The 24,915-nt window shown below is 34.8% G+C and overlaps 3 protein-coding genes and 1 long non-coding RNA gene across 4 annotated transcripts; 3 read left to right on the forward strand and 1 right to left on the reverse strand.

The window, feature by feature from the left end:
- Positions 1 to 1,364: 1,364 nt before the first annotated feature.
- LOC127870132 (zinc metalloproteinase nas-13-like) lies at positions 1,365 to 24,915 on the reverse strand. Its single transcript, XM_052412788.1, has 10 exons — positions 24,744 to 24,915; positions 23,609 to 23,671; positions 17,371 to 17,450; positions 17,098 to 17,173; positions 16,716 to 16,851; positions 6,284 to 6,459; positions 5,770 to 5,857; positions 4,971 to 5,179; positions 2,230 to 2,367; positions 1,365 to 1,465 (listed from the first exon to the last, which is right to left on the reverse strand). Exons 1-9 carry the CDS (start codon positions 24,913 to 24,915, stop codon positions 2,291 to 2,293), a joined length of 1,077 nt encoding a protein of 358 aa, XP_052268748.1. The 3' UTR covers positions 1,365 to 1,465; positions 2,230 to 2,290.
- Positions 6,863 to 8,733, forward strand: LOC127869238 (uncharacterized). Its single transcript, XM_052411622.1, has 2 exons — positions 6,863 to 6,954; positions 7,615 to 8,733. The coding sequence occupies exons 1-2, from the start codon at positions 6,937 to 6,939 to the stop codon at positions 8,194 to 8,196; spliced, it is 600 nt and encodes a 199-aa protein (XP_052267582.1). The 5' UTR covers positions 6,863 to 6,936; the 3' UTR covers positions 8,197 to 8,733.
- Positions 8,892 to 13,327, forward strand: LOC127869239 (uncharacterized). Its single transcript, XM_052411624.1, has 4 exons — positions 8,892 to 8,982; positions 9,716 to 11,305; positions 11,457 to 11,603; positions 11,897 to 13,327. Exons 2-4 carry the CDS (start codon positions 11,205 to 11,207, stop codon positions 12,144 to 12,146), a joined length of 498 nt encoding a protein of 165 aa, XP_052267584.1. The 5' UTR covers positions 8,892 to 8,982; positions 9,716 to 11,204; the 3' UTR covers positions 12,147 to 13,327.
- On the forward strand, positions 13,703 to 15,487 carry LOC127869245 (uncharacterized). Its single transcript, XR_008044487.1, has 3 exons — positions 13,703 to 13,802; positions 14,496 to 14,654; positions 14,791 to 15,487. It is a non-coding gene; the product is annotated as an uncharacterized LOC127869245 (long non-coding RNA).

Here is a 24,915-nt window from a genome sequence, read left to right on the forward strand (position 1 = left end):
TATATATATATATATATATATATATATATATATATATATATATATATATATATATATATATATATATGCACAACTCGCTTGTAGTAAGCATTTGTGGACCGATCTTTTTCTGTCAGTCAGTACAAAGGATCACAAAAGCCCAGTCGGGCAATTCATACTAAAGTCAGCTAAACACACAAAACACATATGGAGTTTGTTTGAACTTTATTGGACATGAGTACATAAGGATCTATGCAGTCTCGTGATTAGCAGTTTCCGGGATGGATAGTGATGTCATCGATGGCGATATCGCCCAATCGGTTGGTGGTAGTGTGCCCCTAGAACCCGAACTGTAACGGTAGTCATACGCTTAAAAAAGATTGGTCTAAGGAAATTTCGTTTCCTCCATGGGTTTATACGTTCCCTATATCGATATATTATAAATATTATTTGATTGTTTTTTCTCAGCTGACTTATCAATGATTTACTGCACTTTTTCCGTTATATCATTATATCAAAACCCGCCGATAAGGAATAGTGCGCCGTAGCCAAAGCGGGAGCTAATACACAGGAATATAATACACGAGATTTGTAAATGAAAGGAGAGGTAAAATAAAGCAGTTTTTTTTAAATACCACTTAAGGTTAAAATGAGGAGCTTTAGCTAAAGCAATATAGGCAGTCATGAAACTATAACATTATTTTTGGTTGAAATAACCAACATCAACTTCAAACATCATACGTACTTGATTAAAAGTCGGTACACGGGGTCGCCGTGGCGTAGTGCATATGGTGTCCGCCTAGCGACCGAGAGGTCATGGGTTCGATCTCCATTGTGATAACGTTCTAAAGATCTCCCCCATAGACACCAAAAACTGGTTATAGTCCCAGGAAATGGACTCGAGACCGTTTCAAATAATCCTAAGGCTTTCGATGCAATCGAGCTTTAATAAATTAAGTTTAAACCAAAAAGTCGGTACGGCAGACATGACAAGGTTAAGCTTCTAAATCAAACGGTAGTCATGGGATTGAAACCCTCATATAATTCAGAGACAATGACAAAATAACAATGTATCTGTGTGTGTATTTCGACGTGTATGCGGTCCAGCCGCGCCTAATTAACTTACTGACTTTCGAAAGTAGGGACATTTCTTTTAATGAAAGCTACACTTTTTTGCTAAAAGAAATTCACATTATATGTGGTTTTGTTCTAGTTAGGAACTGGACTACCCGGTTCGGAGATCACGATCCGATCTCACATAACGGTAAGCGGGCAGTCTGGATTGAACACAGGTCGACGAGGTAAAAAGCGAGTTTACCAACCACTGCGCTAAACGGACAGCAATATTTAAGTATCCTATAATACTAATACATTTTACATACGTTATAATAAAAGTCGACGCAGTAGTCACCGCCCGAATACTGCTTCGAATCGAGGCGGGCAACCTTATTGGTCTTGCCGGTTGCCTCCAGATAAAGGTAGTAATCTGAAAGATGTAAAAAAGACCTTCGTCATACAATTAAAGACTTATTTTGGAATTTACTTTATTTTTTTACATTTAAACTAATTTGAGGGAACAAAGAATGTTGACCCATGTAGAATTCTCTAAAATCGCATGCCCTATCAACACTAATTGTTTGCATGAAGCAACGATTGGTACAGTTAATTGTTATAAGGAAACATTGGTTTCAAGCATGTACGGATTCAGGGTCTTTTTGGCAGCGAATACCGGTTTCAAACATGTACGGATTCAGGGTCTTTTTGGCAGCGAATACCGGAATAATCCTACTGAAATCGCATCCGGAAACTTGATCGTGAAAGTCCCAGAAAATAATTCACATTGTTATGTTTTGGAAACCTGGTGGACCTGTTTTTGCAAGCAAACTATGCTCTTTTTAGTCAGCAGTTTTTCAATTAGGTTGGGACCATTTTGAATAGCTAATAACTAGATAAAAAGATGATGTAATCCATTGTAAGTGTGACATCCGATGATGCCATTTCCGAAAATTTGTACAGCTAAAACAATTATCAAGTATCAGTAAATACAATATTTGCAATCATGTTCAACTTTTAAAACTTGATTTAAGTGTATAGAGAACGCACACGTGTAAAGCCAGCCTCCGCGCTGAAACTTTATTGGTTTCAAACATGGCTCAAGAAACAATAAGAAAATGTTACTCGTAAACAGTTACAGAGAAGGTACTAGAAAAGTATGCGAAAAGTGTTACAGTGCGTTTTGAGACACCTTACGTGTTTCTGAGCCGGTATTGTCGGCCGTTGGACCGGTTCCAGCAGTCGGCGTAGAGCCATGCTAATGTGTCCAGTCCATCGTGTCCGCGCGCGAATTTGTCCATATGCAAAGACCAGTATCAAATGTGCAGACGTCAACTGTGGAGTTAATAGAGTACATTAAAAGCCATGCAAGTTATTTTTATTTTAAGTCATACTGCTGTAAAGACAATATGCAGAAAAATATTTTCTGATATCCCTAAATTTAGAGCAACGTTTGTCGCAGTATAAATTAGCAGAATGTTTATTTTAATGGTTTTTCACGTTGGATAATCGCGCTTCTGTATATCATTGATTAAACGCCACCATCTTGCATCGAACAGGTAGGTTTTGTTTATTACTCAGATTCTAGCGTATTTAAATTATGTGATATAGCCCTAAACCTATTGTATTTTTTTCTGGACACACTCTTGACGATATGGTCGCCTGTTAAAAACTAAGTGGGAAATAAGTTCCGTCCTGAACGGCAAGACACTAAGTATAAGCCACTCGTGTTTTCTTCCAGAACTACATTTCCCAAGATTGAGTAAAAATTATCATTATTTAATATGATTTAATATTTGATAGAAAAAGTCTTTATCTTAAGAAGGACGTTTTTTTCGGAACATTTGTATCATGGTTAATTGCATTTTTGTGTGTTAAAAATGGCATGTTATCATGTGACTTTTGATTCTTATACCTGATATATCTAAGGTCAGTCGAATTATGCAGTTTAACCATTTGTAAGACTTGATTATAATTATATATGTATTGTAAAGACAGTAAAAGCCGACTGCATTACGCAGATCTTCTATACGAGTTTTAAGACAACCGTATAATTTATTTTTTTGCATTGTGTCGATTGAGTTAACTTAAAATAATAAATGGAAAATTAAATAATGTATCAAATATCATAGCAAAAAGAGTCTCATATTAAAATTAACAAGTCGAAGATCGATTTAAGGACAATTGACATTTAAAGTTGCGTTTAAATCCTTAATGAAAGTATGCTGTCGTGAAGAAAAGTTCTTTTCTTTATTTCAACAATATGACATAGTATTGCATTGAGATTGAGATTGTAAACGTTGTAGTTATAAACAAGCTTTCGGCAAATTAAAATACATGATCACATTTCACCGTAAATTTTCAGTGGACTTTTAATAGACACCCCAACGAAGTGACCACACTTTGTCCTAAAGGTTCCATGTAAAAGGGTTTAGGGACCGTATTTAATAAGCAAGCCACACATTTCACTAATCTTCTATTTAAATGAAAATAGTATTAAATTATATGTCTGACACAATATGTGTATAATATATGCACGCTTACACACTTTTCCAGATTACAAAGGCACATCGTACGTTAGTTTAAACCATATTTTTAAGCTGTTTAACTACCCTGTTCACGAAAATAAAGAAACCTGTCCCATATGTGACAAAAAAATGGCACAAAGCACGACCTTGCTCAGCACAAGACAGTTGTGCATAAACAACAATAGTAATTTCTTTGATTTTTTTTATAATCATAATGCAATAGCATACATCGTTTGTTTAAACGTTGATATTCATTACCACGTTCCACACATAATTCATTACTGCGAATTTTGGAAGACACTGACATGACAACCGATGAGTTTATGCCGCGAATACTAGTTTATGCCATCCATTTGGTCCGAGTCGATTATACTAAATAAATGTATAGTTGTCATAGGACATCGTTTGGTTTGACCGAACTACGAACGATAATAATACAAATAATAATTTTCATCACAACTTCTCTACTTTTTACTGTTGAAACACCAATTCATATTTACGAGTCAACAATTAAATTACGTTATAGCGAGAAGTTACTTAGACACTTCTTCATAACATACAGGCAACACACCACTAATCGAATCGTTACCATCAAGAAGTTGTTTTCATTCAATCGATATTGTTATTAACTTAGAGAATGATCACTTATAAGGCACACTTTTATATCAGGGTTATTGACAAATATATGTAACGAAATACCCCGCTGTTTACCATGGAACTTATCTCTCGTTTTGAAAGGGTGTGAATCTATTGCACAAAGCGCTGATTGACAATATAGGCATGACTGTGTGCAGACAACCTTAGAGAAAGTTCTGCGGTACATTTCATACTTTACATAAGCATGAAATAAAAGAAATAAACAAATATATTATTTATCCATCCAGTATTGCGGTGATTTATTGACAAAGTTGCTACTCCATACTGACATGTCATTTACTTTTACTTGAACCGATGTCTCTTTTAAATGCTGTGGTACTTTTATAAATTATGTTTAGCAGTAAGAAAAGCGATGATAATAAAAGAAAAACTGTTATGAACAGCACATGTCTGCCTTTAGTTCAGATTTAGCCCAAAGGAAAACAACAATATATATTGTATATTTCGAATCAGCGATGTAGGCAAATCTATTAAGGCTGCTGATTTTGACTGCAAAAACAATTTTATTTTGCTGTATAAATATAATTTTCAGACATTCTTCAAACATTTCATATATTAAAAAAATATTAATAAAATTGATCTCTCACTTGATGTCATGTCAGCATGTTTATTGTTTCTGCATGAGTATTTCATATTTTACAGCACATAGATACTTGGCCTTATTATTTTGCATAGACTGTTACCATTGAGTGTAACAAGCCATTATGACTCGAAACCATATATTTGTTTAAAGCAATACACAAAGACACTCACGTCCGGTGGGCGGCGCTGGTGTTGTGGTTGGAGGGGCGGTAACGATGGGGCTGGAGGTGTTTCCATGAGGGTCAGCGGCAACGCAGTCGTACAAGAGTTGAATCTCTTTAATGTCAGTGGCACTCAAAGCTTCTCGCTGACCAATGGTCACTCCAGGCCGCTTAGGCTCAATGGTCATTTTATTGGGGTCAAGAGCGAAGGCATAGGCGCTGTAAGTTAGAAAACAGTTGAATCGGCTGTCCTAACGCATTTTCACAATGATATTTAGTATAAATCGTGCAAGGGTCGATCTTGTACAACGCCCAGGTGTATAGTGTGTATTCTGTGTGTCGATAGTATGTTCGGGTAATAATATATTCAGTAAGTCGATAGTGAACATTACGGGGTTTGATAGTAATTATACAGTTTTCATAAAACAAATAATGTTATAAATTGTTATATATGTTTGATTTTGAGTTTATCTTTAAAGAAAGAGACTTATATTATGTAAATAATGGTAGAAATAAAATATATAGTCCATGAAAACATAACAAGATAACGACATACGTGATTGTCAGTCTCATCGTTCCTTTCTTTCGACATATATAGTTCTTAATTCTAAATCAGAATGCTTTTCACTGATTTTAATTTGCATGAAATAAGCATTAGCGACACGATCGAAGTATTTTAAAAAGATAAATTACATGGGACGTTTGCAAAAACCTGTTACTAGTGCATCAAATTCATAATTTCAGAGAAGTTTAAAAGGGATGTAAAAACATTATTTAATACCGATTTAGTCGGTTTACTTGTTCCTTACCTGTAGTGCATGATGATGCCGTAGTCATATGGTTGTCCCAGCAAATCGATGTATCCCGTCGGGTACTTGTTGAAGTTGTCCTCGTGACCTGCAATTCATATCGTTTATATGTTAACCCATTTATGCCTAGTGGACTGGCCCATCCTTCTAAATTGGATCAATTCATTTCCAAAATTAGGGATGTCTAGTTTATTTATTTCTATATATTTATAATATTTTTTACATAAATTCCTTTAAGCAAACAGCGCAGACCCTTAAGAGACGCAGTATTATGCGGCGTCTCATCTGGTTCCACGCTGTTCGCTAAGGCCATTTTTCTAGACGCTAGGCATGAATTGGTTAAGAGCCCCAATGATTATGTGAATTCCGGTTAATTGTTCATAATATATCTTAATAAAAAGGAATTATCTTGTACTTACGACCGCTGCCGTATATAAAACATGTATATGTGTGCGTGATGGTATCCATTAACATATGTATGAATACTGTTCACTAAAATTACACTCCAACCTACCTTTCTGAATGTTTTCCAAGTGGATTGTGACGTAGGTGTCTCGGTCGGTTCTGCTCTGCTCGTGCCAGAAGCCAAGTGCGTGCAGAAGCTCATGCATGACGGTGCCTTTTCGCTCGCACCCGGGGTCGATCGTCACGTCCGACTGACGACCGATGTAGCCAACGGGTGTGTGGCAGCTGAAAACAAAGAGCGAGTTTACATATCCAAAGGCTTACATAAAATAACGTGCTGTTAATCTATTGTTTCGAGATAAACAGCCCACCACTAGCTCTGAGAATGACACATTTTCAGAATGATATATTTGGAAATATTTCACTATCAAAATAGTTCTTATAGGTTCATGTATTTATTATATATATATATATATATATATATATATATATATATATATATATATATATATATATATATATATATATATATATATATATATATATATATATATATATATATATATATATATATATATAATTGGGCCGTGTCGCGGCAAAACCTGTATTCGTGACATCAGTTATGACGTTGGTAAATTCTCTGTAAAGTGACGTCAACATTTTATTTAAATTGCGCGATTTCGTCATGATCACTGCAACATGTGGATCTGTGTAGCTGTTTTGGACAGTTTTATATTTGTGTTAAGTATGAAATGATGTGATATGGATAATGAAATAGAAGTAAGTAGTATATTTTATTATTATTGGCTATTTTGCAAAATTGGTTTGATCTAAATATTTAATAGAATATAGCGAACTAGACGTGTTTACAAATTAACCACCATGTTAAACGTTGTTAAGATATTCAGTGAACGAAAATTTATTTACGGTATAAATTATCAGACTAAAAGTTTGTTATTTTTATTTGTACATGAATTGTTGTAAGAGTTTGTCCCAACCTTTTATTGGAACCATGGGGTTACTACAAAAAGTTTTTTTTCCAATATTGAACCCGATCGATTCTAATTTGTTGTGCCGATCCTAAAGGCTAAACAGTTTTTAAAATTCAAAGCAAAATAGTATTTGTTATTTGTTAGTTTTTGTTTTCGATTTTTATTATAAACTCGACCATAGTCTCTAAATTATTATTTATCCAAATTCTTAATAGATTTAAATAGATTAATATGCAGGAAAGAATATTGCATAGAAGTCTGGAAGATTTTTGTCACTTATTATCCTTGTTTCGGTAGGAAATAGCTTGCATATCGCACATATAGATCTACAGTGTCTACTTTTATTCAATGACTGAGTGCAAAAACAAATTTCTGTAATTTCGCGTAAAGAAACACGTATCGATTATTTAATGTTTGAATAATTTGCATAGACTATATACGTTTCCAGGAACTGGACAATTTATTGTCCGACCACTTTGGGCGAACTCCATCGGCATCTCAGGTGAGCTCAAATTCCGATGATGGGACTTATATAAATTCCCCAAATGATCATTCATTTAGTGAGGACGAAAACAGTTCAGCAGCAAATAGTGTTGATTGTAGAGCCAGAAATTTCATTCACCAACATGACATTGTATGTAACAACAGTGATGAGTATGAAAGTGATGTGGACGATACATACATTGTCAGTGGTGCATGCGCCAGTGGTGACATGGACGCTGACTATGCAACTGTCAGGCAGTTTCTCGAGATCGGATGTGGTTGCAAGAGTAAGTGTACTGTTAATTTTGAAATTGGCCAGGTATACCATCATATATTGAACATGAGAGAATTGACAAAGGCAGAGAAGGATATTATTGTCATGAGTAATCTTAAGTGTGGAAATGACCTGACTACAAAACGAGGGAAGCCAAGGAAACGTTCGATGGTTTCATACAATGCATTCCAAAAGCCAGTTTGCAAGAAAACGTTTATGCTGGTTAATGACATTGGTAGATCAGCTTCAGAAAATCTTGTAGACCATTATTAGCAGAATGTCCATTGCCAAGAAAGCATGGAAACGTAGGAAAGAAACCATCACAAGCCGTCATTTATGATGATGTAAAACGCGTGGTTGAATTTTTGCAAAATTATGCGGACACGTATGGTATCCCCCAACCAGCAGCTCCCAGAGGAAGCGACAATACTCCTCCAATTTATCTTGACAGTGGTAAAACAAAACTAACCATTCATAAAGAGTATATAGAAAGTTGTCGCGAGGCTGGGGTTAGATCTTTACAGCGAACTGCTTTCTGTGAAATTTGGAAAAGCTGTCTGTGTCACATTAGAACAGCTTCGCCTAGGGATGATGTTTGCGCAACATGTGAAGGCCATAGAAAGAACATTATGAAGGCAATAGAAGAGAGTGAAAAGTAAGAGGCTGCCGAAAACTTCAAACAACATGTGATAAATGCCCAAAAAGAAAGAGAACTTTATAATGACTGTGTAAAGCGTGCCAAGGAAACATGCATATTAAGTTCTGATAAAAGAACAAACCACTATACTTTTGATTTTAGTCAAAATGTATCCATTCCTCACTTCTCGCGGCAAATGGGGCCAATTTATTTCATGTCCCTTCGCAAAGTACAGATTTTTGGTGTACGGATAGATGGACTGCCTAAACAGCTCAATTTTTTGATTGATGAAAGTGAAACTATGGGCATAGATGGTACCCAAACACACGGACCCAATGCTGTCATCTCGATGCTGGATATGGTGCTAGACACCCACGGGCGTGGTGAATCGACATGCTTCATCCATGCGGATAATTATCCAGGTATTATTTTTTAAAATTATCCAGTGGTAATCAATCATATGATTCATTTAGTTATATTTGAATAAATATTTCAAACATATGAGTAAATATTGTGTTCTTAACAATTAAACATTATTTATATCTATGACTATATAGCATATGGTAATAATTGTTTGATTTTTCTTTTAAAGTAGGCTTAACAAAATGTGTAACGTTACCTTAATAACAAAGAAAAAAATATAGAAACGTTTTAGTATGTATTTTTAGAATGTTAACATATCGAGGGGTTAAAGCCAGAACGTGATAACTCCATTTTTCAAATAGTGGAGAAAAACGCAAAATTAAGGTTTGACAGACTACAACTTTTAAATGAATATGAATATCAGCGTAATATTTGGTTATAATATAGGTAATAGTATTGTTATGACATTGTAAACATATTATAGGATTGCATACAATATTTTAATGATTTTGTATTCAAAATAGCACTTACTTCATTCTGGCATAAACGTAAAACATATATATTTTCAGAGTACAACTGTGTTAAGTGCACTTGGTGCTATTTTGCATAAGAATTGAACGCTGCTTTTCCTATGCCATACAGGACTTAGTGCCCTTAAGGCAAAACAGCCCTGTGCTATGCATCTATTTTACGAGACTAAACGAACATGTGCACTTAAAACAAGTTTATTTTAATAATTATAATGGTAATTCTTTTTGTAGAAGTACATAATTATTTTCTTTTGCATTCTAGATTTGAACAGGACATGCAAATGTGTCTCCAACCTTAACAATGGAAGAAAGTTAAGATTTTGATATTCTATTCCACATCTGCATCTTATCTATCTTCTATTGTATCTGGGTCTGGAATATTCTGAAATACTGGTGATATTCTGAAGGAATAATCCCTTCAGAGCAAAGTGATGGCAGGTCTTTCTTCTTTGTTGCTGTAATTGGAAGTTTGGAATCTACAAGGGTTGTATGTCACATTTTATAGAAGGTCCTTTGATAGAGGATTTGATTTGATTTTATAGAGGATATGAGTTTACCACACTGAAAACTGGTGTCATCAAAACTGCACTTAAAAAACACACACTGCGATCACAATTGTAGTTTTATCAATTTTATTTTTGTCCATATAACCTTTTGTCCACTTACATTTACAACATTTGGCGGCATTACAGTTTAAGCTACATGCTTGATATAAAAAGCGTCATAGTTTTTCATAGGCACTACAACATACGGAGTTCTTTTTGGTGTAACCCTCACAATTGGTTCTCCATTAGTAAATATACCAATGTAAACTTCTTTGCTCATTCAATGGAAGCAGGTACACTATCACACTCCATCTGGGTATGTCCACTTTCTAAATACTTATGTTCAATGGTGTCTATGTTTTTACATTTTTCAATGCAAAAGTAATAACCTAATTTCGATTTTGACCACTACAACAGTCAGAATAAAAACAGACATTCTTTACTGTGATGGGAAGGGATTTCATGTAAGTCAAAAGACAGGTTCCCACTTCACAGCCGCATTTTCCTTCAGTTTCGTTCCACAATAAGCATGTCAAACTTGTGTTTTGTAAACAGTAAAAGAAAATATTGAAACTTTTTCTTTTTCTTTTATAATAAACTTGGCTCAAAGGAGAACATGGAATCGGTAAAACAGCCTCTAGATCAAATCTTATTTTACCATCTTAGTGGGAGAATAATGTCTTTTTGATAAGCACCAATGAAGGCATATTCTCCCTATCTAATTACAAATTAGCACAATAGTTTGTGTATTCCTGTTTAAATAAACAAGATGCAATAATTCCTTAACAAGGAAAGGGCTTCATATTTTGTTTTTACCTTAAAATATATGCACACATGGCTTATGTTTAACTGATTTAAGTGCACTTAAATCCTTTTGGCACATGTTTTTCCTCTCAATATGTATGAAAACTTATTGTGCCAAAATGACTTAAGTGCACTTGAAGCATTCTGGCATACACCAGATTTGTCGATAAGCACTTAGTGCACCTTGGTTCTTTCGGATAAACTATGTTGTATTCAAGATGCGATTCCAGGGAATAGTGCATATTGTAGAGCGTTGGAATAACTCTATGAACGTGCAAAAAAGTGATTTTTGATAAAAAGTGCACTTATCACGTTCTGGCTTTAACCCCTCGATATGGTCTGCAATATTTTACAGTTCAGAACAAGAACCGCTACCTCATTGGCTATTTCACATGGCGTGTGATGACCGGCAGACATGACGTGATAGAATACCACATGCAAATACCAGGACATGCCAGGTGTCTGGTTGACAGTGGATTTGGGCATTTAAAGAAACTTTACAGGTACCTAAAAGCCGCCTTTGTTGTATGTGTAAGAATTTAAAAAAGGTAAATTTTCCTTGTATGAAGTGTTTTATTTATTTAGCATGTAGAATAAGATCGAGTTTACATTTCTTCTCCTGACAATACTAGCAATCTGATCATTAAAATTCAGGAGGTCGAACATTGAGACAATGGACTCATTGACCCAGATGGTGAATATGTCCTCAGCATCCAATGAAGCAGTGAGGTATCCGGCATGGAACTGGCGGGATTGGAAAGGGTTTTTGTCCCGACTGTTTTGTCCTGTACCAGCGATAAGGTATTTACTAACGTAGGCCTATGATAATTGGTTGAAAATGTTCACACCACTGAGTAGAATTGTTAATATTTTTTTCTGTATAACGGTTTTATACCGATGTTTAACGAAAAGTCTAAAATTCCTAAAGTGCAATACAAAGCGAAAGAAAAACAAAACTCGGACATAACCATGCACATTGTCTTCAATTATAGTTACCAATGCAAATGAATATTATTCGCAAATGCATCATAATTTTGTGTCCTATCCAAACGTATTAAAATGTTTGCCAAAATAGTATTTATTTTTATTTTCAGACAATATCAGTACTTCCGCATGACGACGGAAGAGCCAGGTGTGGTCACAATGCGCACGAGAGTCGGATGTCCAGAGGTCAAGGTTACAGTGACTATGGATGGCGTCCATATTCCATACCAACAACCGCAGATTGTAGAGGCCAAAGGACTCAGCCGAAACAGACAGGAGTACTTGTACAAAGTTGTCAGGCCATATCTCAGCGATGCTAACAAGGATGCTACTTGCCCTTGCCCAGAAACATCACTATAGTTATGTCGTCGCATCTATCGCATCTACGGCGAAATATTACACACATTATAATATCAATATTTACAGGCGAATGACAAATAACTGAAACTTATTCTTCAGTACTTTTTGAATATCCTTCAATGTCTGTTTGAATACATTGGTTTATTTATAACACATTTAAATAACACTTTTTCATATCAAATGAAATATTTATATTCACTTCTGCTCGTTTCTATAGAATTCATGGCAAACGAAGAATTCTGCATTCAATATAAGCTGTACGATAAATAAATTGTGAACATGCTAAGAATAATTATAAAAATTATTAAAGATTACTCGACTCTTAATTTTTAAAAACAGCACTTTTGGGAAATAAAAATCTAACATTTCAACAAAATGAAATTATTTTATTATTTTTATTATTAGATATTGTTGGTTTATGTATTAATGGTGTAATTGATAATGTTTGTTTTGATGCGTGCATTCCTATGAAAAACTAAATGATATGTTGTGAAAATATGTGAGATTGGTTTAGAAAAAAATGATTTAAACTGTATTGTTTGCTGGTCGATGTAAATATAAGTGGACTTTGTTGCTAAGCAACGTATGTTAGTTTACAGTTTAATGTTAATCACAACTATTTTTTGAACACATAGATACCTGATAATATATTTTTAACAAAATAAATGCGTTCTTAAAGGGATCTTTTCACGCTTTGGTAAATTGACAAAATTGAAAAAAGTTGTTTCAGATTCGTAAGTTTTCGTTTTAGTTATGATATTTGTGAGGAAACAGTAATACTGAACATTAACCATGCTCTAATATAGCCATTATATGCATCTTTTGACGATTTTAAAACCTAAAAATTATAAAGCGTTGCAACGCGAAACGGTTGAATAATTTGGAGAGTTCTGTTTTTGTCCTTAAATTTTGTGAAACTACGAAGATTGCTTATATAAAGTATAAAATACGTCAAGAATGTGTACTCGGCGGAATAGCTCAGTAGGCTAAAGCGTTTTTACTTCAGGACTCTGGCAGGACTCCAGGGGTCACTGGTTCGAAACCTGCTCCGGGCAATGTTCTTTTCCTTTCTTTAATTTTTTTCTTGATTTTTTACTGGAGCTTTTATGATCCAATGTTTACATTTATCAATATAAAGCATTTAATGAATAAGTTAAAAAAATGCCAAAATCTGTGAAAAGGCCCCTTTAAATGTTATTTCATGTCTTGTTTATAAGTGTGGATTTTGATGTAACATACATCTGAATGCGGTTTACTTGAAAACGCTGTTAACGTTGTTAACGTCAAAACACCTCTGCAGTGCTGTTACTAAAATAAAAATTTCTCTGTAAGTAATGGGGCTATATCTATAAATTTGGTATCATAATAACAAGCACAGAACAGTTTTTATCAATCCATAGAAAACAAAAAATGTCACATTTTGTCACGAATACAGGTTTTGCCGCGACACGGCCCATATATATATATATATATGAATCGCGCCATGAGAAAACCAGCACAAATGACATCGACGACGTCATTGGCAAATCGTCATTTTCATTACGTCATAATTTTCTGCGAAAAATTGCTCTGCATTTATGCGTGAGGTATTTGTGTACACGTTTGTTTGATTTCGTTTGAAAGTTAAAAACTTATGGAATGGATGCCGGACTTGAGGTAAGAACTTCAACACTATATTATTTATTTATATTATGTGTTCGCACAATCGCCACTGACTATGTTTTTTTAACATTATTTATTTAAACCTGATTTAGAAACAAGTCACGTAGACCTATTGTTTTGCAATGGATCAGTGAATGAAAGAAACTTTGGTTGGTCGTAGAATAGTGTCTGAGAATAACTAGACTATTGCGATATTTTGAAAACAGTATCTATTGTGTATTAGATATATGTGTTGTTGTTTGATTTATTAAATGCAAGTTTATCTTATATTTAAAGCATCTTATAAATAGACTCTATGTGTGTTTGCAATAATATTAAAAAAGCATATAGCCGTTATATTTCTGTGCGGATATGATATTTGTTTACAACATACCGTATGGATATATTTAGATTTTACAATTCATTAAACACAAAATAGAGTGAATAGCGCAGTCGGTATAGCAGTAGGCTAGATACTCTTTTAGCTTGATAGGCATTGGTTCGAATCGTGACAGTTCTTAAATTTTGTGCTAGTATGTGCATGTTATTTAATTCAATTATTATTAAATTGCCACTTCATTGATGTTTTAAATATACTGATAGATCTATATATAAATTATCAATTGATTAACGCATATTTAAATATTTCATTACACTTTTATTTTGTTAAAAAAACAAACACATTAAAGACTTATTAGTATGTTTAAGGCCACGCGCGTTGTCACGTAGACAGCGGGTTTGCCTGTGTTAAAAAGGCTTACAGACAAAGCGACGTTAAGACAATGGACAAGTTGAGTTGGCAGCGTGGTGGTGGCGTAACTGGAAGTCGTTCATAGGCAAACACTTCAATGCGCTACCTAGCATACGGTATGTAGCAATAATTACATTATAGAAAATGTACTAAATGTATATTATACGCAAATAGTTTAATAACAATCCTACTGATTTGGGTAAAATACATATAGAGCTAATGAAAATTATAAAATGTGTCCTTCCGCTGCAGGAAATATTAGTACTTCCGATTTATGTCTGCCTACCCCGGCGTTGTCATGCGAAGACATGCAGCGACGGTGAAGAAACCTGTTTGTGTTTATTGAAGAACCCAGGTTTCCTTTTCACGAACACCGACCGGCCAGTGCAGCTGCTCGCTCCTGGATTATCTGCAGCACGGCGCGACTACTTGCGTGATAACGTGCGACCTCTAGTGTCAGCTCGGGGTCAGGAAGGCTTCGCGTGTTAGACAGAATGTAACATGTTTACTATTCTAACTGTGCGTAGTGTTTATGTTACCAGTTTTAGTTAATGTATTATGCATTCTGTACGTTTGTTTGTATAACAAAAAATATATAAACATACCGATTTCATTTAAATTATCAAACAAACTACGGTATTTATGTTCGTGAAGAACAACATAAATAAATATTTACACATTATATGACATAACCAAACAGTAACACATTTACGTCATCGGTATCAACAAAAACATTGTTGAAATTGTAAATAATGATGACGGACATTTCCAAATAAAATATATACGACGTGCGTTCGAAAATAAAATGAAATATGACGCGGCGTCAAAATTACGACGTAATGACGCTCACTTAAGCGTCACATGGGTTAACGAAAATGTAAATTAGTTTAGGTTATAGTCTGAAAAGTATGACATTGTATACATATATGGAACCGGAAAAGAACGTAGATACCGAAAATGAAAAAAAGTAAAAATCGAAAATTTTGTCATTTGTGCTTGTTTTCTCATGGCGGCGATGGCGCGATTCATATATATATATATATATATATATATATATATATATATATATATATATATATATATATATATATATATATATATATATATATATATATATGAATCGCGCCATCGCCGCCATTACCCAAAAACATGTATGTTGTCAAAGATATGACCTTTTTACCTAATATTGAAATCTACTTGACCCAAAATCAGCCCTTGCCTTGATTCATATCAAGACACATTATGACTATGTTCCATTAAGATTTTGCCATGGATTTGGCTTCTATAGGTGTATATAATTTCAAAAATATAAACTGACCCACTTTAAGTAGTAGCTAGCTTTTTAACGCTCTGCTCTAAAGCAATGCCCATTGTTTCTTATTGCATTTGCATTGAATTATTAAGGGTCAACAGATAAACGAACTGCATTTATAAAAAAGACTATATGTCGTTAACCGAAATTCGACTAAAAGTAAGCGTTTTACTCAGAAATACATGCACGAATTAAAAATATCAACATTGATTAAATGCATAAATAAACAATAAATGAAAAAAAAAGGAATCCATTTAGCTAAGTCAAAACGTTTTTTTAAATGTCATACTGTTCTATAAAATATCGACTACTATTTAAATGACATGTCTGCTTAAAGCATGTGTAAAGTCAAATCATACGACCCTGCAGTTTGCTCGATGATAACATTTTATCAAACCCAAAACAGTAAATTAAAGAAAATATATTGTCATAAATAAAAATTATCCTTATTGTAAATATTTTCATGACTATTAATATAAATGGAATCATTTTGCAACATATGCAAAATGAACAAAAAGGAGTATTATATGCGTTGCGTTTAAAATGTTAATACTATGTTCTATGAGAAAAGCACGTGGTATGGAGTATTGCCTTAATGACCTTGCCACATATGCGGTTGTACAATGAAACAATTATCTAATGTGACTAACATCCTTACGTTAGAGGGGCCACAACGGCATTAAATGTTTCAATGAATCTTTTAAGGTCACTAAATATGAGAATGAAATGTAACATTCCTAACTTCTCGCGGTCTTATACTTCATATGAGTTAAAGGTAGACAAACTTTGTATCAAATCTCTGCGCGGAGATTAGAAGCCGGTGTTCATAAGATTGGAGATGGGTTTGGGAGATTGCAAAACGTACCCGTTTCCGGTGACGAACTTAACGTAGTCGGGCTCGCCAGCATGTGGCTTGAAGTGGATGCACGTCTTGCCGTTGACCTTGGTCTTCTCTTCAATCTCCGCCATTGCCTGTTTGAAGATTTTCTGAACAGTCGCGGCTGGGGGTAATAAAGAATCTTCATTACATCTAAACTTAAAAGCCCACTGTTAATCTACGACATAGCCTGTTTAAAGATATTTTGAATGGCCGAAACTGCAATTTAGAAAGATAATTTGTAAAATATTGACGTACATGTTTTGTTTGATCCTACCTTTACCAAAGAGAAATGTGATAACCGCTCAAAATGCTTATTTATTTAAATAACTTATGTAAAAGATCTTAATGGATAATGAACACCACTTACGATATGTTGAGGAAATCTTGTACGGCACAACACCGTGAGCACAGCGTCTGTTGCGATCATTGATGGCGTTGCGGTGCTGAAAGAAATATGGACGGGACTTAAAAGTTTATTTCTAAATACATTATTACAAGCAAATCATATTTAATATCCTTGAATATTGAGATAATTTTTGTCGTGCAATTTTTGTTCTCAAGTGTAAATAATTCATATTTTTAAGAGCTTTATGGTGTATCAAGTGTAAGTTTGGGCAAACTATCACTGTGGCACACTTACCAGGGGATTCTCGCCCGGCAAAATGTCAATATCACCTTCGAACAATCCTGACACTTCTTCCGGGTTTATATCCGCGTTCTCTGTACGAAAAAAAAAAGGAATTGCACACTTAACCGTCCATTCATGATGCATTGATTTATTTATCAATATTTGTTCATATTTAATGGTTAATTGATATGTTTCTAAATGTGTTCAACGACTGGTTGATCATTGTATGGTAGCGTATTGTATTGCCATGGGGAATCGTGGATTAAACATATATGATACAATCCATTGCAACATCACAGTTATGTAACGGTTCGATATGAAAGATGTTGGTACTGGAGGATATATTATCTTAAAGTATATAAATTAATGTTACCCTCGATATATATAACGTGTATTTGTGTATTTGTGTCTGCAGGCCAGATTAAGATCTATTAATTTACTATTTCATATTAACAGTAAAAGAAAGGTTGCGTTGATTTATTGTTTGTGTGTTAATGGACAATTTTGAAGGTTTGGCAATTGGGGTAGCAGCTTGGGGTGGGGGAAGAGCAACTAATACCAAGTGCCTGTGAGCTGCATCAGTAGGAGACGATTCGCATGTGATCATATGTGCCCTGTTCTGAGAAAATTGGGCAAAATGCATGTGCGTAAAGTGTCGTCCCAGATTAGCCTGTGCAGTCCGCACAGGCTAATCAGGGACGACACTTACCGCTTTAAAGGTATTTTTCGATTAAAGGAAGTCCCTTTTTACCGAAAATCTAGTTTAAGCGGAAAGGCTAATCGGATACGACACTTTACGCACATGCGATAAGCCCAGTTTTTGTTCAGAACGCGGCTCATATCAAGGCTCTTTATTCTAGGCAAGGGACCAATTATCCAACATTTAGACGCGATTTTCGAAATAACGCAAAGATGCATGAACGACAAAATCGAGGGTAAAACATTCCCAATGTAAATGGTCAATTGTAAGCATGGTATTTGGGTTTATAAAACAATAAATTAACATTAAGTTAATATCTTTGTAAAGTCATTCAATGGTTCGTTACCTGCTGCATGTAATGAACACCGTGAGCAAACGTTATTGACTTCGTTTACTTTTATACCATATTTTACAAAACCAATCGATGTTTGTACGTAACATTTATTGTATTGTATTGTTTCGTATCGCACATCAGGTTTTAGTTCACCTACGAATCGAAATGACTTTATATTGGTAATGGTGTATTAGAAAGAGTGAATCGGTCCTGATATTTAACATGCTGGTTTGTAAAATCGAATAATAAATACTGTGTAAAGAAAATAAATGAATAAAGCAATACAACGCTATTATGCGCATAAGTGACATGACGTATGTCATAGATTGTTTAACTCTAATTGAAATGACCTGACTTGTATAATATCACATAAAATAGCTTTGTTCTAAATGGATGGCGACAAATGTAAAATAAGCAAACTAAGCACACTTGAAACCAATTTCAATCACCTGGATGGCATAACATTACATAACATTAACCGAAACAAACTTTGAAGCGGCTTTACGAAGATTAATTTGTATTTGTAAAAATTGCAACCAGCCTTAACAAACACAAACATATATACTTGAAGCAGTAAGTGAATTCTCAAACAAATTTAACCATATACATACTGCGATAAAACAGCTTATGTTAAATAGTACAAATTGAAGCAGTATGGCATAGCGTTCACAAACTCAAAACACAAACGAGACAAATAAGTTGATTATTTTAATAAGAAAGAATTGAAGAAGGATGGCCGAGCTTGACGAAGTATTTGAGTCTAGCTCTGGGTTAATGGGGCTTATAGCATGTGTATAGTGTCGTCCCATATTAGAACATTCCTCATAAGCTTATCAGGGACGACACTTTACTTTAATCTGGGTTTTGGCTGTGAAGAGGTGTCTTTAAAACGAAAAATACCATAAAAGCGGAAAGAGTCGCCCATAGTGAGCCGGTGCAGACTGCCAAGACTTAACTGGTAAGACACTTCATGCATATGCATTAAACCCGTAAGTAGACATTTGAGAAAAGCGTTTTAGGCCACATTTCTTAATTGTCATACAATGAAAGCCAAACAATGACTATCCGTGATCGGTACTCATGCGCAGATTTAAGCTTCTACATTCTATTGGAGCAATATGTATGATAGCGGAATATATGTTATTGTTGATGGCATTTTAGGTCAACAACGTTTGACTGCGCAAGCCACATACATGCCTGGTTTATCAATTTGTAGTGTTTTACTACAACTTGCACAGACATGACAGCCACCTGCCTCTTTCACATCTTCAAAATGCGGCATTATGCCTAAATGTAGTGTCCATGTTTCATAAAATCCTTTTAAGGGTATACGAGATATGGAACGGACACTAATATATGTCCAAAATATTTGATTTTCAAATGTGACATTGATCTTGAAACGGCGTGATTTAGTTTGCGCTTTTCACAAAGACCTAATGGCCTAAAAATCATATCAGACTATCATGGACTTTTAAGAACTTCGAAGATAGCAAGCGGTCAGGAAATATCTGTTCAAATCGTTGGACTTCAAATGTAACCTTGCCCCTGAAAATGTGTGATGACTAGTGTCTTCTTCTCATAGTCTTAATAACCAAACCATTCTAGTCGAATGCCATGGAGATTCTTGGGATGCTGGTACATTAATAGGAAGTATGAATACGACATGACATACGAGGCTCAAACATGTGAAGTATAGCCTTGATCTTAAACCGGTGTGACTGACTTAAACCTACGGCACATCGCGCAAATCACGATGTACTCTAATATTGACGGCGTTACAGTTTCTAAAATTGTACTAGACTTTATCTGTCGTTAATTGAAATCTGTGTCGACCCTGTTTTGACATTGGTTATGTGTGCACTTCACGTACAGATACACTGTATTACACATACTAGTATATTTATGATAAAACCTAAAACGCGAACGAGTACTGGTGTCCATACGCTGTGACTTTTTAGGAGGGGAACTTCGGGGTCGTTAAGTCGTCTAATCATTCGATCTTTTCTCCTTTCTATTGTTTTTCTGCGATACATAATTCTGTTTTCATGGTATTGAATGGAACTTCAAATATAGCAATAGAGGGCAATTATGGAGATGACATGCAGAATATAATGGAAACATCAATGTGCTTTCTTAGTTGTTAGGTAAGACATCACCTATCAGTTAATTTTGCATTCGTCGAGCATTATTGTATTACTGTTTAATGGATTTAAACCTCACGCATTCACTGCTAGAGGGAAATGAGAAAAATGCCATATACAAATATCAAAATCGGTTTTAAGAGGGGAGGGGAATTCATTTCATATCTAAAATCATTTTACTACGCCGAAACCCGCTGCTATATTCACACATCATGACACAGATGTGACGTGGGATATCATGTCCAGTAAAGAATGATAGGAGAAGGTGCGTTTTAGTTGTTCGCTTGCCGCATCCGCGCGAGAAAGAGTTGTATAATATATGCAAGAGGTTTGAGTTCTTCAGCTATATTCATTCACAAATGGAAACATAATGTGAATATCGTGTTTAATAAAATATTTTTGAACGGAGCGTATATAGAAAACAAAATCTATAAACAATATTTGTATGATACGTGTCGCGGAAGAGAATGTTATTGAATGATTAAACGTTAAAACAGTCCACTATCTGCTGCGTCTTAATGACGAAGTATTTTTGTTCAGCACAGGTCAATCATAATCTGAGGCTATTAATAAATGTGGGAAAATAAAACTTCTACTGATAAACAAATATGGAATGTTTCATAACCTCGTTCATAGTGAATTCTCCTATAGCGGGGTTAAATTTGATATGTCTGGGAAACGTTCTTTTGTTCTCAATATAGCGGCGATCTTTCGTATTCACGGGTGCTAACAACACAACAGTAGAAAGTTAAGTTTGTTTATATTCACAGTTGTCAATTTATACAACGTTGAACACGAGTTCACAAATTACTACAAGTATACCATAGACAACAACAAAAATGCTTTATAATCGCTAAAACCGAATATAAAAAACAACTTAATATAACAAGAAACATCTTTTAAAAAGATAGTCGGCGTAAAGACTGACTTTGAAATCAAGTGTGTAATTTTAATTACGTTTCTTCATACAGTAATTAAATTGAAAACAAAATGCTATGCGTTTTTTTCACTTGTTAGTCGCATATTCACACGCAGTTTTCTTTCGACGCATGAAAATAATTATTTCATAGCCGCGTCATGCGAAAAGGGGTCTCAACGTTTCGACCAGCGATCTTAAGCTCAACCTGTGCATTTGCGCAGTTTGATCAGAGGCGAGGCCTTTTGCTATAAAATCACTGAATATGTTATGGTCTCATTTTGTATCTCCTGACCAAGACTGAGAGGGCTATCTCTCTCTCTCTCTCTCTCTCTCTCTCTCTCTCTCTCTCTCTCTCTCTCTCTCTCTGTCTCTCTGTCTCTCTCTCTCTCTCTCTGTCTCTCTCTCTCTCTGTCTCTCTCTCTCTCTGTCTCTCTCTCTCTCTCTCTCTCTCTCTCTCTCTCTCTCTCTCTCTCTCTCTCTTTCTCTCTCTCTCTCTCTCTCTCTCTCTCTCTCTCTCTCTCTCTCTCTCTCTCTCTCTCTCTCTCTCTCTATATATATATATATATATATATATATTTATTTATATATATGTTTATTTATTTAAACCAAAAAGTTGAACAGTTACCCATGTGTGTGACAGTAGTTTTTTAACATCTTTTGCACATAAAAAGAAGTAACCGTCGCATAATGCATACTAGTTCATTAAAAGCGAACTATTGTTCATTTTCCATCAACTTTCTGGTCTGCGCTAGTGCATTAGTCACGTTGCGGTAGAACTCCCCCTGGTTCTTCACCATTTCCATCTTCGCTGCAATCAGTTTAATTTTTTCCTCATGCAGCCGCAACTTGCTTACAAAGTACTGCTTCTGTAATGCCTTTAGGTCATCGCTCCTGTAAAATAAGTGCATTAAAAGATTCCACAAACCCGACCGACTGTAATTTTGTGCCGATCATATTTCATTTGGCCATTTGAATTTAAATTTACAGCCAAAAACTAACTGTTTCAACAATTCAATAAAATGTAATTGAACAGCATTGCCAATAACACGAAGAAATCATATCAGGCATCCTTAATAATCTAAGGTTGTTGAACGCACAAACGGATGGGCAAGATGAATATTTTCATCCTCATTGATAGAGTTATCACCATATATGTAATGCATACGACGACTACTTTAAATACGTTTGTTTTGTTTTCGTGGGAAAATGCAGATTTGTGTCCTTGAAACTATGTTTTTTTAGAAATTTATTTCAAACTTACCCGTCATTTGATCAACGGATTCACAACTCACTGTATGAGACTTTTCAATCGCTGGAATAAACGATGACCGTGAAATATTAAACATCATACAATCAAGTGCTTTCAACAAGAAACGAACACATGCTAACATCATCTACAGCGGAAGTTGATAAAAGGCAGTTCCAAAGACTGTTCTAGATTCGCATAAAAAACACACACACAACAACATTTCAGCTGTAAATGCACATGGCTAGTTTAGAGATATATTTTCAGCATTCATTTAACACGGTCGAAAGAAAGCATTGACGCGAGCTTAACCAGCATGTGCATGTTTGAATCGACATGTACGCAGTTAATCTGGAGGTCAGTAATTGATACTTAATAAGCGCTGATGTAGATTAAATAGAAGTTATTTTAGTAAATGTTAACCACAACACCTGTCTGTTCATTACACGCAATAAGTAATAATTTCAATGTAAACTTTATTTTAAGTGTTTTGTAGATAATGTGTTTTAATAAAGCCATCATATTTATATGATGATACTCACTTGTCTCTTTCAAGTTCCTTGTTACTGTATTTGACTTCGATTGCTCTAAAACACAATAAAATGTAACATTCACTCTTCACAATTTTACAGGCAATTTCATGTTATTTAAATTTATGTCATAATGCATGATATTGAATAGATGGTGATTTGTGGAAAAAAAAAATCACTTGCATATATTGCTTATTTAAATCAGAAAACAATGCTTGCGACAATTGTGCGCATATGCAAGAACGACGAATCATTCATACCACAGTGACTATGAATATCTTATAAATGGAACAATATGCGAGTGGAATGAATAAGATGATACGCAAAGCAGACAAAACAATAATCTGACCAAACACAAACAGTAACATAATAAAAAATACCATTGACGGTGTCTTCGCCTGTTTGTTCCAGGATGAAGTCGAGGATCAATTCTCCAGTTACCCCTGAAGAATCCAAAATTATTTTGTTAACCACACCAAGTTAATCAGACGAGCATGATTGCACGTACATTATAACAGTTATAGTATTGTTCATTGTGTTAGAAGTATTTTAGTCTTAAACACACAATCATACAATGCAAATTAGCATTTTATACAAGAAATACTACAGTATTTGTATTCGTGCTAAAACCAGAAGAGTAGTAGGAAAATATGGCATATTGCTGCCTATGAGCCTTACCAGTCTGTGTATGGTTGAGCAATTCACCGTCCTGAACGACTGGAAATAATATAAAAGAAAAATTATTTGATGCACTTAGATCTGTAACGACGTATATTACAGGAATTTCAATTTAATTTAACAAAAACGTGGATAGTGCTCCTCAGAGTTCATAATTGAAATACGGGCCTCATGTAACTTTAATGCGTCATCTATTTCCAAGAATATGACGTAATTTATTGTAATTTTTTTCATTGATCCGTTCTATTCGGCATAATCGATATGTCATTTAAAGTAAATATGTGAGACGAATTCATTTCCTGTACAACTGGCCAGATCGTTGGATTAACCTGTGCTGAAAATAACTTGTATAAATAGTTTGTTAAGCGAGATAATTTATGCAACACTGTATTCATGACAAGATGCAGTGTTTCAATGTTATTTTGTTATCAACGACAACACATAGAAGCATGGATTGGGATTAATAGAAAGTGTAGTGTCACTAGTGCGTGGTGGATAGAATAAAATTTCGTGTCGTTAGAATTTTTTTTAATAGTGATCGAGTGTAAACATTGATTGAGTACTCTGCGATGTAGATCTAGTTCGCAGTGAAAAAAAAGAAACGTGCTGAAAGAAAATTACATCGGCAGTGGAAACGAGTAAATCAAATTCAGTGGTTCATTTTTTTGGATTTAAATACGATTAGGTATGTTATTTTTAGTTGAAATTACTCAACGCTCAGATTTGAAAAACAATTTCAATAATTATTAAAGGCTTTGGGAGTATGTTTAATACATGCTTCCATGTTTTTTATGGGTATTGTTTAAAAGTTTGTACAAAATAATCGTAACGGCTTACTGAAGTATTCGAGGTCTGCCGCACCTGGGATTCCGGAAAACCCAGCAGTGTCCTTGTACATCTCAATGATTCGAAATGATGTGGACGGCGGGTTACTTGGAGGTCGTCCGCCACCTGTTTTCGTGGACTCCTTCTTGAACTCACTAAATTCTGTTTTGGCTTTCTTTACCAT

Source organism: Dreissena polymorpha, chromosome 2 (assembly GCF_020536995.1).
Source record: "Dreissena polymorpha isolate Duluth1 chromosome 2, UMN_Dpol_1.0, whole genome shotgun sequence".
Taxonomy (NCBI): domain Eukaryota; kingdom Metazoa; phylum Mollusca; class Bivalvia; order Myida; family Dreissenidae; genus Dreissena; species Dreissena polymorpha.

Excerpts from the sequence above, each read along its gene's own strand:
- LOC127869239 (XM_052411624.1), top strand. The coding sequence starts at position 11,205 with ATGACCGGCAGACATGACGTGATAGAATACCACATGCAAATACCAGGA. Across the intron at positions 11,306-11,456 it reads CATTTAAAGAAACTTTACAG|GAGGTCGAACATTGAGACAA; the intron begins GTACCTAAAAGC and ends ATTAAAATTCAG. Across the intron at positions 11,604-11,896 it reads TGTCCTGTACCAGCGATAAG|ACAATATCAGTACTTCCGCA; the intron begins GTATTTACTAAC and ends TTTTATTTTCAG.
- LOC127870132 (XM_052412788.1), bottom strand. The coding sequence starts at position 24,915 with ATGGTAAAGAAAGCCAAAACAGAATTTAGTGAGTTCAAGAAGGAGTCC. Across the intron at positions 6,460-16,715 it reads AAGTTCGTCACCGGAAACGG|CTGCCACACACCCGTTGGCT; the intron begins GTACGTTTTGCA and ends CTTTGTTTTCAG. Across the intron at positions 5,180-5,769 it reads GGCATCATCATGCACTACAG|CGCCTATGCCTTCGCTCTTG; the intron begins GTAAGGAACAAG and ends TCTAACTTACAG.